At 33.6% G+C, this 15,217-nt stretch overlaps 2 protein-coding genes and 1 non-coding gene across 5 annotated transcripts; all 3 read left to right on the top strand.

Moving 5' to 3' along the window:
- The first annotated feature begins 312 nt into the window (after positions 1–312).
- Positions 313–384, top strand: TRNAD-GUC. Its single transcript has one exon. It is a non-coding gene; the product is annotated as a tRNA-Asp (tRNA).
- Positions 385–525: 141 nt separating this feature from the next.
- Positions 526–9,283, top strand: LOC111467538. Of its 3 annotated transcripts, none has more exons than XM_023112475.1 (15): positions 526–734; positions 1,635–1,742; positions 1,840–1,974; positions 2,785–3,133; positions 3,258–3,340; positions 3,566–3,716; positions 3,803–4,075; positions 4,206–4,742; positions 4,963–5,852; positions 5,941–6,026; positions 6,114–6,332; positions 6,956–7,084; positions 7,448–7,807; positions 8,262–8,377; positions 8,972–9,283. In XM_023112475.1, the coding sequence occupies exons 1-15, from the start codon at positions 627–629 to the stop codon at positions 9,070–9,072; spliced, it is 3,645 nt and encodes a 1,214-aa protein (XP_022968243.1). In that variant the 5' UTR covers positions 526–626; the 3' UTR covers positions 9,073–9,283. The 3 variants fall into 3 exon arrangements, with proteins under 3 accessions (XP_022968243.1, XP_022968244.1, XP_022968245.1); XM_023112476.1 differs by having other exon boundaries at positions 7,448–7,810; positions 8,267–8,377; positions 8,972–9,100; XM_023112477.1 differs by lacking the exons at positions 526–734; positions 1,635–1,742; positions 1,840–1,974 and having other exon boundaries at positions 2,978–3,133; positions 3,218–3,340.
- Positions 9,284–13,252: 3,969 nt separating this feature from the next.
- On the top strand, positions 13,253–15,023 carry LOC111467539 (3-ketoacyl-CoA synthase 6-like). The gene has a single exon (XM_023112478.1). The coding sequence runs from the start codon at positions 13,339–13,341 to the stop codon at positions 14,827–14,829; it is 1,491 nt and encodes a 496-aa protein (XP_022968246.1). The 5' UTR covers positions 13,253–13,338; the 3' UTR covers positions 14,830–15,023.
- The last annotated feature ends 194 nt before the right edge of the window (positions 15,024–15,217 follow it).

Genomic DNA, 15,217 nt, shown 5'->3' with positions numbered 1-15,217 from the left:
ATTGTCTTTATATGATCAAATTAAACTCTGTTCATCGTCTGTTGCTTTGGTTGACAAAATTTATAACTTGAACAATTGAGTTAGGTTAAAAATGTCTCAAAAATTTATAANTCGAACAATTGAGTTAGGTTAAGAATGTCTCAGTCCATCCATTAGTACCATTTTTATTGGGGAGTTTTAATATTAATTTATTTAATGTATATAAAATTTTAAAATTTGTTTCATGCGTAATGTATTAACTAATTATATAAAAAAAAAAGTCAAATACTTTTTATTTTAGTAATATTTAAAAGTCAACCCAATTTTCAATAAGTCGTTGTAGTATAGTGGTAAGTATTCCCGCCTGTCACGCGGGTGACCCGGGTTCGATCCCCGGCAACGGCGAATTTTTTGTGTAGTTATTTTTTATTTTTAGTTTATTTGGGCCTTTTTCATCTATGGGCCCACTTACGACGGAGGGAAAAAATTGAACCCGCCATAAAATTATGTCCTGCTATTTCCTTCCCGCGCTTTCTCTCACTCACTCTCTCTCCTCTAAAATTCATCATCTTCCGCTCCTGGTTCTTCATCGAATTCTATTATTCATTTTTGATCTCCTGAGTGTTTCTATCTTGCTATTCCTTTCGATGTCAAGAGCTCAACTCAAAGATCAGGCAGACGCTAGTCTTGAGATAATTTCCATCGGATCCTTGTACAGTGGACCGTGGGCCAAGAAGTACTGGAGCAGCTCTAGGGTTCGGTTTCGATTTCTTTTTCTCCTTGCAGTTTTTGATTGATTTGTCTGCTGTAATTGATTTCATATATCTCGGTGGTAATGTTACTCTTTCCGGTGATGTTTGTTTAATCATTTCTCAAGTGGAAAGCATGTGATGCTTGTAACATGATTTGTTCCCTCTGGAATTCGTTTCTGTATTTTTCGACACGGTTGGTTTGGAATGATTTCGTTTCTGATCGTTGGACAGGTGTAACTGCAACTGCGGAATAGCATTTCAAGCAATGCTAATTTTCAAGCTTATCTAACTAGGTTTTTCGATGTAGAATCCATAATAATCAGTACAATTAAAATCAAATAGTCTACTTCATGAAGCTCAAGTGACAAATTAATTTTGTGTAGTTTGAGTTAATTGGCTTCTGTATAAATGTCCAATAAATTGCATGTAGTGCCACTGCAATACTCAGGAGGTTCGTACATCAAGGGTTCCAATATCTAGACTGGAAAATTATGACCAGTTGATGAATTTGTCAATTCAAACTGCTTGCTAACTACTTCCATATTCTTATATTGCGGGTTATTGTTTTGTAATTGTTACATATCTGAAATGGTATCTTAGATGAAGAACAATAGATGTCATAGAGACCTGGTAATATAGTTTTTTGAGTTGAATGTTGTAGTTTAAATGCGTTTTTATTTGTTATTTACTCATGGAAACTTATCGTGAACTGATCGGTTGTGTAGGTGTGTTTATTTCAACTCAGCGATGTAAATAGGAGATAAATTTGATAATGATGATTCTCCCATTATTTATTTTTAAAGAGTTCGGCCCATTAGAGCTTCAAGAAGTTAAAAGATGTATTTACATGACATAGATAAGAAATCTCAACTGACTTACTCTTATCTTTGAATTGTTGTGTAGGGTAAGGATCGATTTCCCTATCCAGTTGGGTATCAGGCTGTTCGGGATTACAATGGGATCAAATATAAAATAGAAGTTCATGAGGGTCCAAAAGGACCTTTATTTATGGTGTGCATAACCTTCCTATTAAATATTAAATATTAAATATCTCTATTTCTCTTGTCATCGACAAAGATTTATTGAAAGGGTCTATCGTCCCTTGCAGATTTTGTCCATGGATGGACGTTCCTTCTCTGGGCAGACCCCTGATATTGCATGGGAGATGTTTCAGAGGAAAAGCTGCCTCCATACTAAAATTTGGCACGGGAAAAGGTCTTCATGCAAGGTTGATGGCGTGGAGGTAAACTCTTCATTTTTCTACTGGACTCTTTAGCCAGTGGAGACGGCTAATAAATGAGTCCTATCATTCTGTAACCCTTTTTAATTTCTAGCACTTCCTATGATTGGTAACTTAATCTACATCCCCTTTCCATGACATCCTTCAATCATGATAACATTTTTCAAGAGACCAGTCTAGTTGGCGGGTAAAATTTCCGAGTTTATCTTCTCAGTTCCAATAATATCACCATCGGGCAACTTTCATTTCAGTAGTGAAATGGCATTCTTGTGATTTGCACAAGAGGAATTGAATTCATGCAATCTTAAGCGCCGTACTTAGCTTTCTACCTTGTGTTGAGAACTATGCAGCTATTTGAAATAAAAATAACCATTAGTGCAATGAAACACAGAAGCTTAAGAGTTTTCTGCTTATTTTTTTTATATGTTAATCTTCTTGGAAAACATAACTAATGCAAATCTCAAGCATAAGCAGTTTGAGGAGCCTACCTTTTCTTTTCTTAATTATTGAATTTTTTGTTGTTCAGGAGTGAGGTCATTTAACTATTTTACTTTGACGAAACGTCTATGAGATAATTGAGTGATCTTTTTTAGATTAACTAGTTCAACATTAACTCTCTTTCACATTTGACAAGTCTTGGTGGGTAAATTTGCGGAGTTTATTTTCTCAGTAATAATATCACCATCGAGCAACTTTAGTTAGCTCCTCAGTGTGCAGGCACATGCAAGCACCTAATTAAATGTAGAGCATTTAATTTAACCAGATTATCAGAACATTGGGTAACATACTTTTATTTCTTTTCGTCCTATGTAGTTTTTTGGGTTAAAAAATCCATTTATTCAGAGGTTACTTAGGGAGCTCGTGGCAAATGTCAGTGGAACAGCAGAGCTAGACCCTTCAAACTTATGCAGCAAGGCTTCTGGATCTGCACAGACTGCAGTTGAGCAACATTGTGTTGATGAGTGTAAAACTGCTAAATTAGTTTCTAGCCATGAAAGATCGAAGAGTGCAAGAAAGAGAAGCAGAATTCAAGGAATTGAAACGGCAAAGTCACCCAATGGTTCTAATCTAAAAAAAGCACGAAATCATGGTTCCGGAATTAGATCCATGACTGCAGAATTCAATTCAGTGTCTGCTAATGATGGGAATCAAGGTTTTTGTGGTAAGTATGAAAAAAAAAACAAATTAGAAATAGTTCCTTTTCTGTTGTGAACAAAAAAAGCTCAGCAACCTTTTTTGGCAGCAGTACCTGCAACGTATTTTTTACTTCTTTGTTCATGCCTCAGAGAAAGCTATATGTGTACAAGAGGAGCTTGCTGTCTCAGAAACCACTCAAGTAGCTCATAATGTGTCCATTGGTAAAAAACATGTGAGATTATATTCTTTTTATTCACCATTTGCTTGTAATTGTAGAAATATGAACTTCCTTATTTACTTTTGTTATAAAGCACACAGTTTATATTTAGTCTCCTGTTGATTTATTTTAAACAGATATCTACGATGGAAATAGAGATCATTTTGAAAAATGCATTTTATTCTCTTTTTGTCAGATTTGCAAATTGCGAATTTTCGAAGTGCTCTTAACTTCTTACAGCATGATAGGTTGTCAACGGACAAATTGGAATATATTAGTCGAGAAATGGAAATAGATGATAACAGTGGGTTTGCTTCTTTCCAAAAGGATTATTGTCCAGACACTGAAGATAATAATCATGATGCTTCAGATACCTCAGATCAAAAGCAAGGTTTTGTATGATCTCACTTTTTTGACAAAACATAGGCTTGCTTATATATTTTATTTTTTATTTCAATTTTTTATTATTTAATGCAGTTATTTTTGAGTCTGCTCCAATTAGCTTTGAAAAGAAAAATCTAAACGAGCTTGATATCATCATACCTGAAGAGTCGGTTATGGATGCCCATCCAGAAGAAATCTGCTCATGGAACAGGAACTCAGGCTCCAAAAGAAATGATTTTGATTCAGTAGGTCAAGACATGGTGAAGTCAATGATGACATATTTGCTTCCACAAGCAGTTCCTCTGCTTGAGGAGAATTCTGACAGGAAAAAGACGGCCACATCTAATTTGGAAACTTTTCCTTGTGGTAATGTATATCTGTGTGTGTGTAGCCTGTGCTACGGTGATTAGCATTTGACAAATAAAATTGCAGATTCGATATGTGTGCATATGTAAACCTTTTAGAATTATTAAAATACATTTTCGTTCTTCTGTAGATGAAAATACAAAAGATGTTTGGACTACAGAGAAAGAAGGTAGAGAAAAGCAGGAATACATGAACATCCAACATGGGAATTACAAATTTGTTGTCCCTTGTCTTGAACTTCCCAAAACTGGCCTTGACAATCTAGAGGGTGGACAACATTATGACAATGCAAACATTAATGGCAGCTTCTCTTCTTTTGCTGACAATGATCAAGCCAAGGAAGACATGAAACCTGTTGATTATGGTGGATTCCAATTCTCTGGTCGCATGAATGAGTTGTTAGTAAATCATCATGAAGCTTCTGGGAGCAAGAAGTCCCGTGACAGCGAAAATGGTAAAAATTTGCTTGGAACTTGTCAGGAGGGTAATTTGTATGTTTCAGAATGTCCTCCCAGCTGCAGTTATTCTGGTAGAGTTCTCAATGAATGTCCGTTAAATCTCCAAAGAAATTCCTGTAAAGTGGACCAGAAAACTCCTGAAGATTACAAGGAAAGCAATGGTGATGAGCAACCTTGTCCGAGTGAATCCTTTTCTCAACTCTCGCATGGTGAGAATTACATCCTTCTTTATTCTAGCAATTTAGTTAAGCACCAATCATTCACTAATGGTAACACCGTTACTACTTCAAACTTCGTTTGTAAAGAACACTTCTGTGACATACTTCCACGGTAATTAAATTTAGAATTGAAGTGCAGAACTCCTTTATGACCAATTTATCAACTATGATAAATCTATAAACTGATGTTATGCCATCTCCTTTTTTTCAGCTCAGAGTGCAAATGATTCAAGTGTACGAAGTACCTCCGCATTTTCAGAGGCATTAAATAAGGAAGTCATTTTGGGAAAAGAGGCTGTGGGAATTGACACTTCGCCATTTTCTCAAGTTCCAAGCATTGTGTACAGTAGGAGAAAAGCTCAAAAGGTGTCTCATTTGGCTAAGGAAGAGAATCATCCTTCCGAAGCTTCCAACACTAGTGACCTTCGAAAACATTATGGAACAGAAGCATCTTCCACTAAATCTCCACATTCTTCTGGTATCAATGTTTGCACTCTACCTGGAAACCAACTAAGAGAAGATTTACTTTCTGAACCTACATGTAGAGAACCGCCCCCCATCAATTGCAGTTATGAAACTACTATGAAAGCTGAAACAGGATTAGAAAAAATATGCCATCGCAGTCCTACATTAGACCTAAATGAAGCATCACCACAGAGAGACAACAAGAGTCATAATTCAGGACTTCTAGACAAACATGTTTTGAAGGAAGATTTGGAAGGTTGTGTTGATGGGGGAATGATTGAGCATAATAATGTTTTGAGTCCAAATAAATATGAGTTATTTCAGGATGTGGGAGAAACCTTCAGAGATGAAAGTAAGGATTCTTATCCTCATGGCAATGTGGAGCTCTATCGTGAGGCAGAAGGAATGTCAAAAATAGTGGGATCTTATTTGCACCCTATGCCTGTATTATCAATATTTCTCAGCAACGTTGAGAATGTAATCCACATTTGTGTTTTGTGTGGTCTTTCGGTGGAAAAGAACAGAACACTTATTACTTACACCGTGGAACTGAAAGAACCAAGGTTGGGATACCCATCCATGGTTGGCCACACAACAGTAATGGTGCCGACTCTAAAAGATTATTTGGGCAAAGAAGTGAGTTTTTATCTTTATAGCTTTATTTGATTACTGTGTTAGCTTTCCTTGACACGATGGATTAAATTTACTAGTCTATGTTACCAAGGTTGCAGTAGAGCGAACTGGTTTCCAGCAAACTCTAGATGGGAACTTTCTTGTTTTGGTTGGTGGCATTGAAGCACCTCTTTGCAGGTTGTGAGCATTTTCGTGAATTTCAAATACATTTTACTTTAAGCAACAATAATATTATGGAAACTAATTTTACAAAGATATTTTCAGAACAGGGAGTATAAATTGTCCATGCTCTACATGTACATCTCGCAAGTTTGAAGAGAATGTGGTGAAGATTGTGCAAGTTAAATATGGTTACGTGTCAATCATTGCAAACTTGAGAAGTGTTGACAGTGTACATTGTATATTGGTTTGTGGACCTGATCAGCTTGTTGCTGTCGGAAGTGGGGGACGTCTGCATCTTTGGGTCATGGATTCAACTTGGAGGTGTGTTTCATTGCAACTGACCATTCTTTAATTTGTGGTTTCACTTATAAAATTTATGTTTGATAATAAATGAACAGGCGGCTAATTCTTTGCTTCATTTAACTTTGATAATAATATTAATACGCATCATAATTAGTTTACTCAAATTATTGATTTGCAATACATTAGTTTCAAGCTCTGCGATCAAGATGCACCCCCCATTTTGTGATAAGTTATTATTAATTCTGCAGTAATTTTGGTAATGTAGAATGTTGGTGATGTGCTGGTACAATGGATTATTTAAATATATGTTATGTGGCTAGAATTTCAGCTGCAATCTGAACGATAACATGTTTGAATACTGCATTAGTTATTATTTAAGGGTGTACTTTGGATAAAAACATGATGAGGTAGTCCTTTAGGCTGTCTTTTTTATTTGGTTGGCAGTCTAAACAACATTTTATGATGTACCATACAAAATAAATGGTCATTGCTTTATTATTCTTCAAGTGGTAGCTCTGCTTTTCTTGAACCTAATTATCCCTGACGTATCATGCTCATTTGTTCCATTTGCTTGGGTTAATGGTTTCATTTAATTCACTTGTAGACTCAAACTGATTTGAGCCTTGCCTCTGCTTTTGCAGCAAACAGATAGAAGGTCATACCATACCGTCCGAGGACCACATATCTCCTAACTTGGTTGAGCTTCAAAAGGTCCCAGAGTTTTCCAATTTGGTTGTAGGCCACAATGGATATGGTGAATTCAGTTTATGGTATGTTTTTCCTTAGCCCATGGGAATTTTATTTTGTCTTCAGATAAACTTGACAAATCAAACTTGAAGTTAAGCCTACGAAACTTAGGTAAGGTCATGATCACCATTTTATCTGCATTATGACTCACCATATCTGCAGTGAAAGTTTGTTGATATCATATTATTATTATTATTATTTAAAAAATATCCTCTACATCAAGTACAGCCAATTCTGTGTTGGTAAGTGAACAGGCCTAAGATATGGAAACTGAATGGGTACTGCTTTCATGCTATCTTTAAATGATCACTTGGTCAAATCTAATGGGTATTACGATGATCTTTGTATGGTTACTGGCATCTAAAAGTTACTGTTATTGGTTTTAGGGATATCCAAAAACGTGCAATGATGTCTAGGTTCTTTACTCCGAGTGCCTCAGTTAATCAGTTCTTTCCAATTAGTTTGTTTCGTTGGAAAGAAACGGAAAGCTTTACCAGCAACTTTAATTCAAGGGACTATGTTAAAGAGCTGTCGTGTGCAACAAATACAAGTTCAATGATCCCTGATGAACATTCGTCACTTCAGCTGAAGGATACTGCCATATGGCTTTTTGCCTCAACCACATCAGATTCTAATGATCCACATAACTATTTACCAACGGGTTGTCAGAAAAATCATGCAGAATTGTGGAAACTAATGCTACTTGCTAACAGCACGGTTACATTCGGTGCGGAGCTGGATTTAAGGTAGTGTGCTATTTCAATCTCAAGCTTGGTACAGTTCTTGAATTTCTGAATCTTGGATGTCAACATTATTCTGACATTCATACAAATATGATGTACGACCTTCATTGAACAAGATTTGTTTTATAGGTTGTACAAATGTGTCATTGAGTTCCAAAAAATATGATATACCTGGCTTATCAACTGAGAGTCGGAGGATAAAACAATGATTCAATGACTGCTAAGTTTTATATACGAACGACGCTAGTTTAGGTTTGTAATGCCAGAAGATAATTAATTTGTTTTGCAGTTTCATGCTCATCAACTTTCAGTAAGTTTACAAGTAGATATTTGGAAATTAATTATTTAGTCTGTTAAGGAGTGCAATTTCAGCCTAACTGAAAAGTCATCACATTCATTTGTTTTGTTACCAACGCGGTTAGATGTTTTAGTGTTTATAATTCTTTTCACTTCTTAGGGCTTCTGCAATTGGGGCATCAGCTGGTCGCGGTATCATTGGGACTCAGGACGGCCTAGTTTATGTGTGGGAATTGTCTACAGGAAATAAACTGGGCACTCTTCTTCGCTTCGAAGGTATGCATCGTTTCCCCTTCATGTGCACTATTTCTAAGTTCATTTCACTATACTCAAAATATTTTCATAGTTAAAATATCATCGCTAGCTCAATAGGGTTGAGCCCAATAATTGTATGCGTCTATTGTATATTTATTTTAGAAAAATTATTTGGATATTTTAGGAATAGATTGACTAGTCTCGACTATAAATACCCCCTCTACCTACCTATGTTTTCATCCTAAGAAATTCAAACCGTCCCAATTAGAGTAAAGTGTAGTAGTATTCTACATAGTGTCTTGTATTCTCTTTTCGATTAGTATTAATAAAGAGTGCAAGTGTTTCCCACAAAAAGTTGTATTCAACGGTTCATCAAGAGAAGAAACAAACAAATAAGAGGAGTCTATACTCCCATACTTCAGACAGTCATAAAGTGTAGACTTGTTAATTAATGAGATGAGTTTCCAGAGTTGGAAAGTGAAAAGACAGAATTTGAATGAGGCTATGAATTCTTTTCATTTGAACATCATATAATGCCACAGGGGACTTGTATCTTTCAAAAGAAGTATTAATTTCTTCGGTTGCTTATGCATATATACATGTTCTCCGTTATAGGTGCAAGCGTATTTTGTATTGCAACTGATAATAGAGAGGGAGGCGTGGTAGCTGTAGCCTCTGGTAGTAGGCTTCTGGTATGTCTACTTTCATCCCAATAACCAAAACTGCACTATCAACGAAATGAAGAAAATTACTTGTAAATTGAACACTTATCAGCAAAATGTTCATAGTTTTGAGTTGATGCCTGCCATGATATTGATATGACAATGTAGGATTTATTGTAACGTGGCTGCATTTTACCGATGATGATGAATCAAAATAATCATTCATCATGAAATAAAGAAACCATAGTAACTTTCATGTTGACAACCCATTTAAAATTGCTTCATCCACGATGAGGGATAAAAAGAAAAGAATTTCAATAATAGTTGAATTTCAGATTTTTTTTGTTTGTTTGTTGTTGAAAACTCTTAAATATTCAAATTAGCTTAGACTTGATTGTGCCAAAGAGATAAATTTTTAAAAGTTTATTTGTGTGCTTAGTGTTATACAAGTATAACCGTGACACTTAGCTCTGTTCATTCTTTAATAGTGCCCTTGCTTAATGTTTTTGGAAATTCATTTGATTACATAGAATTTATTCACTTGCACATATTGTATGGAGGGAACCTATATTTATCTTATTTCAACTTTTTGTAAGGAAAGATCAACCTAACTTTGATAGAATTATATGATCATTATATTGCATTTAAAGAGTCATAAAAATTGCATTCCACATAAAAGATCAATATTTTGAGTAATATTCACAGGTATTGAATAATGATAATACGTGACAACTTGAAGTTGAAGCTTCAATCTCTTACCTAAAGTTTATCTATCATGCTATTCATATCTAATTGATAAAAGTTATGTAACTAATGTTGGAGTGAGAATTTGAATCGTCAATTTTCTTAATTATAAAATAATACACATATGGGTTTATTTAATTATAAGATTGAATTGAAAATTCATTAACCAAAATTATAATTAGAAAAAATAAAATAATAAAGGGCAGTGATTATAGCAATAATAAAATATTTAATGCCCAAAATTGCGTTCAACTCTGGAGCTACGGGATGAGCTTTCGGGTCGGGTTGGTAGTTGGGCGCTGGTTGGTCCAACTCCTCCAAATTATGAATCTTTTATTTATTGCTTTGCTTACGTGGACCAACCATCTTATGCCACGTCTCTTTCCAGCTCTATTGTATTAAATTTTTCATAACCAACAAACGAATTCCTCCTTTTTCTTTTTCCTTCTTTTTATTTATTAAAAACTTTCCGTTTATTGTGTTTGGCTGTACGCCACGTGATTTCAACACGTGTCCACTTCTGTCGACGGTTGTAAATATTGCTTTCAGAAGAAAATTTATTACCGAATTATGCACATCAAAGACCAACGGTCATTCTCACAGTTAAATGAAATATATTTTTAACCATTAAAAATAAGTCTCTAACTTTAAATATGAGTCAGATAAGCTTTTAAATTTCTGAATTTTTGTCTGAAATAAGATACAGAAAAATTGAATATGTGATAATATTATACTCGGTTAAAAATGAGAAATACAATTAAAATTAAAAGCGTGTATTCTTATTGATATTAATAAACTTTAGATAGATAGGATACAAATTAAGAACTAATATCTACAAATAAATAAAAAATTAATTAATTAAATATTGAAAATAAAATAAAATATATTACCAATCAAGAATTCGGAGGTAATATCTAAGATATATTCCATAAATAATATATTCTCTATATTATATAGTTATTTTGTTTCTACTATTTCAACAATTTTATATAATTATAAAACATTAAAACGATTTAAAGTTTTACTTCTCTACCTTCATTTCTTTCTTAAATAATTAATTATGGTTGGTTAAATTCATTTTATTAAGTCAAATTTTCAAAACAGTTTTAACCAATTAGATTTTTAATTTCAATAAATAATACATTTTAAATTATATAAAGTTCTAATTATAATTAATTAATACAACAGATAATATTCAATTAAATATAAAATTGAACCTTATAAAAAATTACAAAATTTAATTTTTCTTGTCCAATAAACTTTTAAATTTTAAATAATTTCACATACAATAAATATTATGAATTTAATACACTAAATGAAAATATCGTTTAATAAATTAATAAATATTATTTTTTTCATAAATATTTTCAAAATAGAGTAAATTACATAAACTTCGAAATTTAGATATATTTATATACTTCGATTTTATTTGATATTTTTTTATGCATTTTTCAAACAAAAATCAAACCAAACCAAACAGACAACCGGTTTTTTCCAAATCCAAACAAATAATTAATCAAATATACTCAACATTTTTTCCTAACATAATTAAATATTCAAAATTAGTATGGGTGAGTAGTTATAGTCAAAGCATTTTTAATGTCTCTTGAAATTTATCATGAAGAGGACAATAGACAGACATTTTTTTAAAATAAAAATATTATTCTAAAAAAATATTTAATATTGACCTTGCAAAATTTATTTATTCAATAAACAAACATTCCTTTAATATTCTCCTAAAATAAAAAAATTAATATATATTTTAATAATTTTAAACCATCCATGAAGAAATATAATTAGTGTTTGAGTTAAAATATTATAGTCAAAGCTATTTATATCCAATAAAAATAATATACTATATTACTCTAATTTTAACGTCATTCAATTAAAAAAAAATAGATCATTTTATATTATTTTAATAGCAAAAAATAATAGTTTTTTTTAAAATAAATTTTAAAATTCAAACGATAATTTGTTAAAACTGGAGAGTATAATCCAAACTTATTTAATATTTAAAATATAAATTTAAAAATATTTTATATAATATAGATAAATGAATTTGTATAATATTATTTTTTTGGCCTAATTTAGTACAAATATTTTAAAACTCTATTTTAAAAATACACCTAAAAATTTAAACTTAAAAAAAGTTAAAAAAATACCTTGGCTACTTATGTATGGAATGTTTTTGTTTAAAAAAAAAATGCTCTCAAACTTTCAAAAATATTTAAAAAATACCCTAACTTTCATAAGTTTTTAAAAGATACCTTTTTCAAAATTTTCATTAATGCCCGTAAACTTTTTTTAAAATAAACAAAAGTTTAAGAATATTTGTGAAACAAAATATTAACCATTTTTATTCATTTATAATAAACATTCAAATTACTCTATATTACGTCATTAATATTGCGCCATTAATAATGGAGGCTAAAGCTAACAGAAAAGAAAAAGATGATAGCATTAATTAGGAGATGATAGCATTAATTAGGATAAGCCGCAACTGATTAATTAATACAAAATTTAAAGTCGATATATTAGATAAGAGTTTTTTTATCTGAACAATTTCTATTTCAAATATACTTTTAAAATGTTTATAAAAAATAAAAAATAAAAAATAAAAAATAATATTGCACCTCTTAAAAAACGTTGAGAATTTTGAAATAAACTGTTTAATAATTATAAAAATAAACTAGGTCAACTTTCAAAAATTTAGATAATAAATTAAAATATTTAAAATTTTTCAAAAGTATCCATATTCGTCAAAATTTTTATTTTTTATTATTTTTTTTAAGATATTATTGAAATTTTTTAAATTTTTTTAATATTTTATTTTATTAATTTAGCATTAATATTAAATTTATAAATATATGAAAATGTTAGTAGGTCTCTCTAATTTAATTAATCATTTAAAATTAACAAATTAAATAAAATTATTAAAAATAAGAATGGAAAACAAACATAAATGTTATTTATTTTTAGGAAATTATATTAACATTTCATGTCATTATAAACAAGTTTACATATACGCTATTTCGAAACTTCAATAAATCTTCACAAGACATTCTATTATACATACACACATATACAACGTCAGACATTTGCTAAGAAAGAAAAATAGATTTGGCGGGCTGTCCTAGCTCCCAACTAATCTAAAGAATGCATTGGGTGCCGCTCTCTCTTCCCCTTCGAAACCTCAATAAATCTTCACGAGACATTCTATTAATGTAACAGCTCACGCCTACCACTAACAAATATTGTCAGCTTTGGTCTATTACATCTTCGGTCTACAATGAAGAGGTTCTCAGACCTTTTAAGTAAGTTAGTGTCATCTTTTCGAGAAATGTGAAATTTCAAAATTAATTTTTAAATATGTTGGAGATATTTTAAACAAAACTGGGAACTGTTTTTAATATTTATTTGTATAAAAGTTAGATTAAATATAAAAGTTAAGTGGGCGTTGAGTGACGTGAAGTCCTTCATTTAATCGCCTCATCTGCCTCCTCCGCCTCCTCCTCTTTATATCTATCATCGTCTTCCTTCCATCACCACCGCCATTTCTCTCTCCCTCTCTTCAAAATGCCTCCCATGTCGCCGGAATTCTCCACCTCCGTCAAGCTCAAGTACGTCAAACTCGGCTACCAGTACCTAGTCAACCACATTTTAACTCTCACACTCATCCCCATCATCACCGCCATCTCCGTCGAGATTCTCCGGCTAGGCCCCGACGGCCTTCTCAGCCTCTGGACATCCCTCCACTTCGACCTCGTCCAAATCCTCTGCTCCGCCTTCTTCATCATCTTCGCCGCCACCGTCTACTTCATGTCCAAACCCCGAACCATCTTCCTCGTCGACTACGCCTGCTTCAAACCACCGGTCACTTGCAGAGTCCCCTTCTCCACTTTCATGGAGCACTCCCGCCTCATCCTCCCCAATAACCCTAAGAGCGTCGAGTTTCAGATGCGGATTCTCGAACGCTCCGGCCTCGGCGAGGAGACTTGTTTGCCGCCGGCCATTCATTACATCCCGCCTAAACCCACCATGAACGCCGCCAGAGGTGAAGCAGAGCTCGTGATTTTCTCCGCCATGGATGCTCTGTTTCAGAAAACAGAGTTGAAGCCAAAAGACATCGATATTTTGATCGTGAATTGCAGCTTGTTTTCTCCGACGCCGTCGCTGTCGGCTATGGTGATTAATAAATACAAACTCCGGAGTAATATCAAGAGCTTTAATCTCTCCGGTATGGGCTGTAGCGCCGGGCTGATTTCCATTGATTTAGCACGCGATTTGCTTCAAGTTCATCCGAATTCAAACGCCGTGGTGGTTAGTACCGAAATCATTACGCCTAATTATTACCAAGGAAACGAGCGAGCCATGCTTCTCCCTAACTGCCTTTTCCGTATGGGCGGCGCCGCTATTCTCCTCTCAAACCGCCGCTCTGAGCGCCGCCGTTCCAAATACCGTTTAGTTCATGTCGTACGCACTCATAAAGGAGCGGACGACAAGGCGTTCAGATGCGTGTTCGAGGAACAAGACAAAGAGGGCAAAGTCGGAATTTCACTTTCGAAAGATCTCATGGCCATAGCCGGAGAAGCTTTGAAATCCAACATCACAACCATCGGACCACTAGTTCTACCGGCGTCGGAGCAGTTACTTTTCCTTCTCACTCTCATCGGCCGGAAAATCTTCAACCCGAAATGGAAGCCGTACATCCCGGATTTCAAGCAGGCGTTCGAGCATTTCTGCATCCACGCCGGTGGTCGGGCGGTTATCGACGAACTCCAGAAGAATCTCCAGCTGTCATCGGAGCACGTGGAAGCTTCTAGAATGACGCTTCACCGGTGGGGCAATACGTCGTCGTCTTCTCTCTGGTACGAACTGTCGTACATCGAATCAAAAGGAAGGATGAAGAAAGGGGACAGAATCTGGCAAATCGCGTTCGGAAGTGGATTCAAATGCAACAGCGCCGTCTGGAAATGCAACAGAACAATCAAAACGCCGTTACATGGGCCGTGGGATGACTGCATCGATAGGTATCCAGTTCATATCCCTGAAGTCGTCAAGCTCTAAAAATGGCGGAAATCTCAAAGAACATAACACAAATTAAAAGAAAAAAAGAAATAAAAAACACTATAATCTGCGAATTTGCTTCCTGTGATGTATCAAATTATATGAAACTCTCATTTTATCTGTTCTTTTTTACAATTTTTTTCGTCTGAATCCGAATGGATTTGATTATATGGAATATTTGTGTTTGTATTGAATTTCTGGTAATGTGCAGATTAATTTGTTTTAGATTTTTTCTAATATTTTTATTTAAAAAAAGTATTTAGGAATTTCTATTTAAACTCATGAGATAAGTACTATCGGCTTTAATAATAATAATAATAACTAATTAATAACTAATTAATGATGATTTAATTAATAAATAGGATGGTTTAATATTTTGATAGTTAAT

Source organism: Cucurbita maxima, unplaced genomic scaffold (genome assembly GCF_002738345.1).
Source record: "Cucurbita maxima cultivar Rimu unplaced genomic scaffold, Cmax_1.0 Cma_Scf00034, whole genome shotgun sequence".
NCBI lineage: Eukaryota > Viridiplantae > Streptophyta > Magnoliopsida > Cucurbitales > Cucurbitaceae > Cucurbita > Cucurbita maxima.
The sequence above is the reverse complement of the archived record's forward strand: the minus strand, read 5'-3'. Positions and strand labels throughout refer to the sequence as shown.

What these genes read in the sequence shown, in the direction of transcription:
- LOC111467539 (XM_023112478.1), top strand. Translation starts at nt 13,339, where the DNA reads ATGCCTCCCATGTCGCCGGAATTCTCCACCTCCGTCAAGCTCAAGTAC.
- LOC111467538 (XM_023112475.1), top strand. Translation starts at nt 627, where the DNA reads ATGTCAAGAGCTCAACTCAAAGATCAGGCAGACGCTAGTCTTGAGATA. An exon ending in AGTACTGGAGCAGCTCTAGG is followed by an intron (nt 735 to 1,634) that starts GTTCGGTTTCGA and finishes ATTGTTGTGTAG; the next exon opens with GGTAAGGATCGATTTCCCTA. An exon ending in GGTGCGGAGCTGGATTTAAG is followed by an intron (nt 7,808 to 8,261) that starts GTAGTGTGCTAT and finishes TTCACTTCTTAG; the next exon opens with GGCTTCTGCAATTGGGGCAT.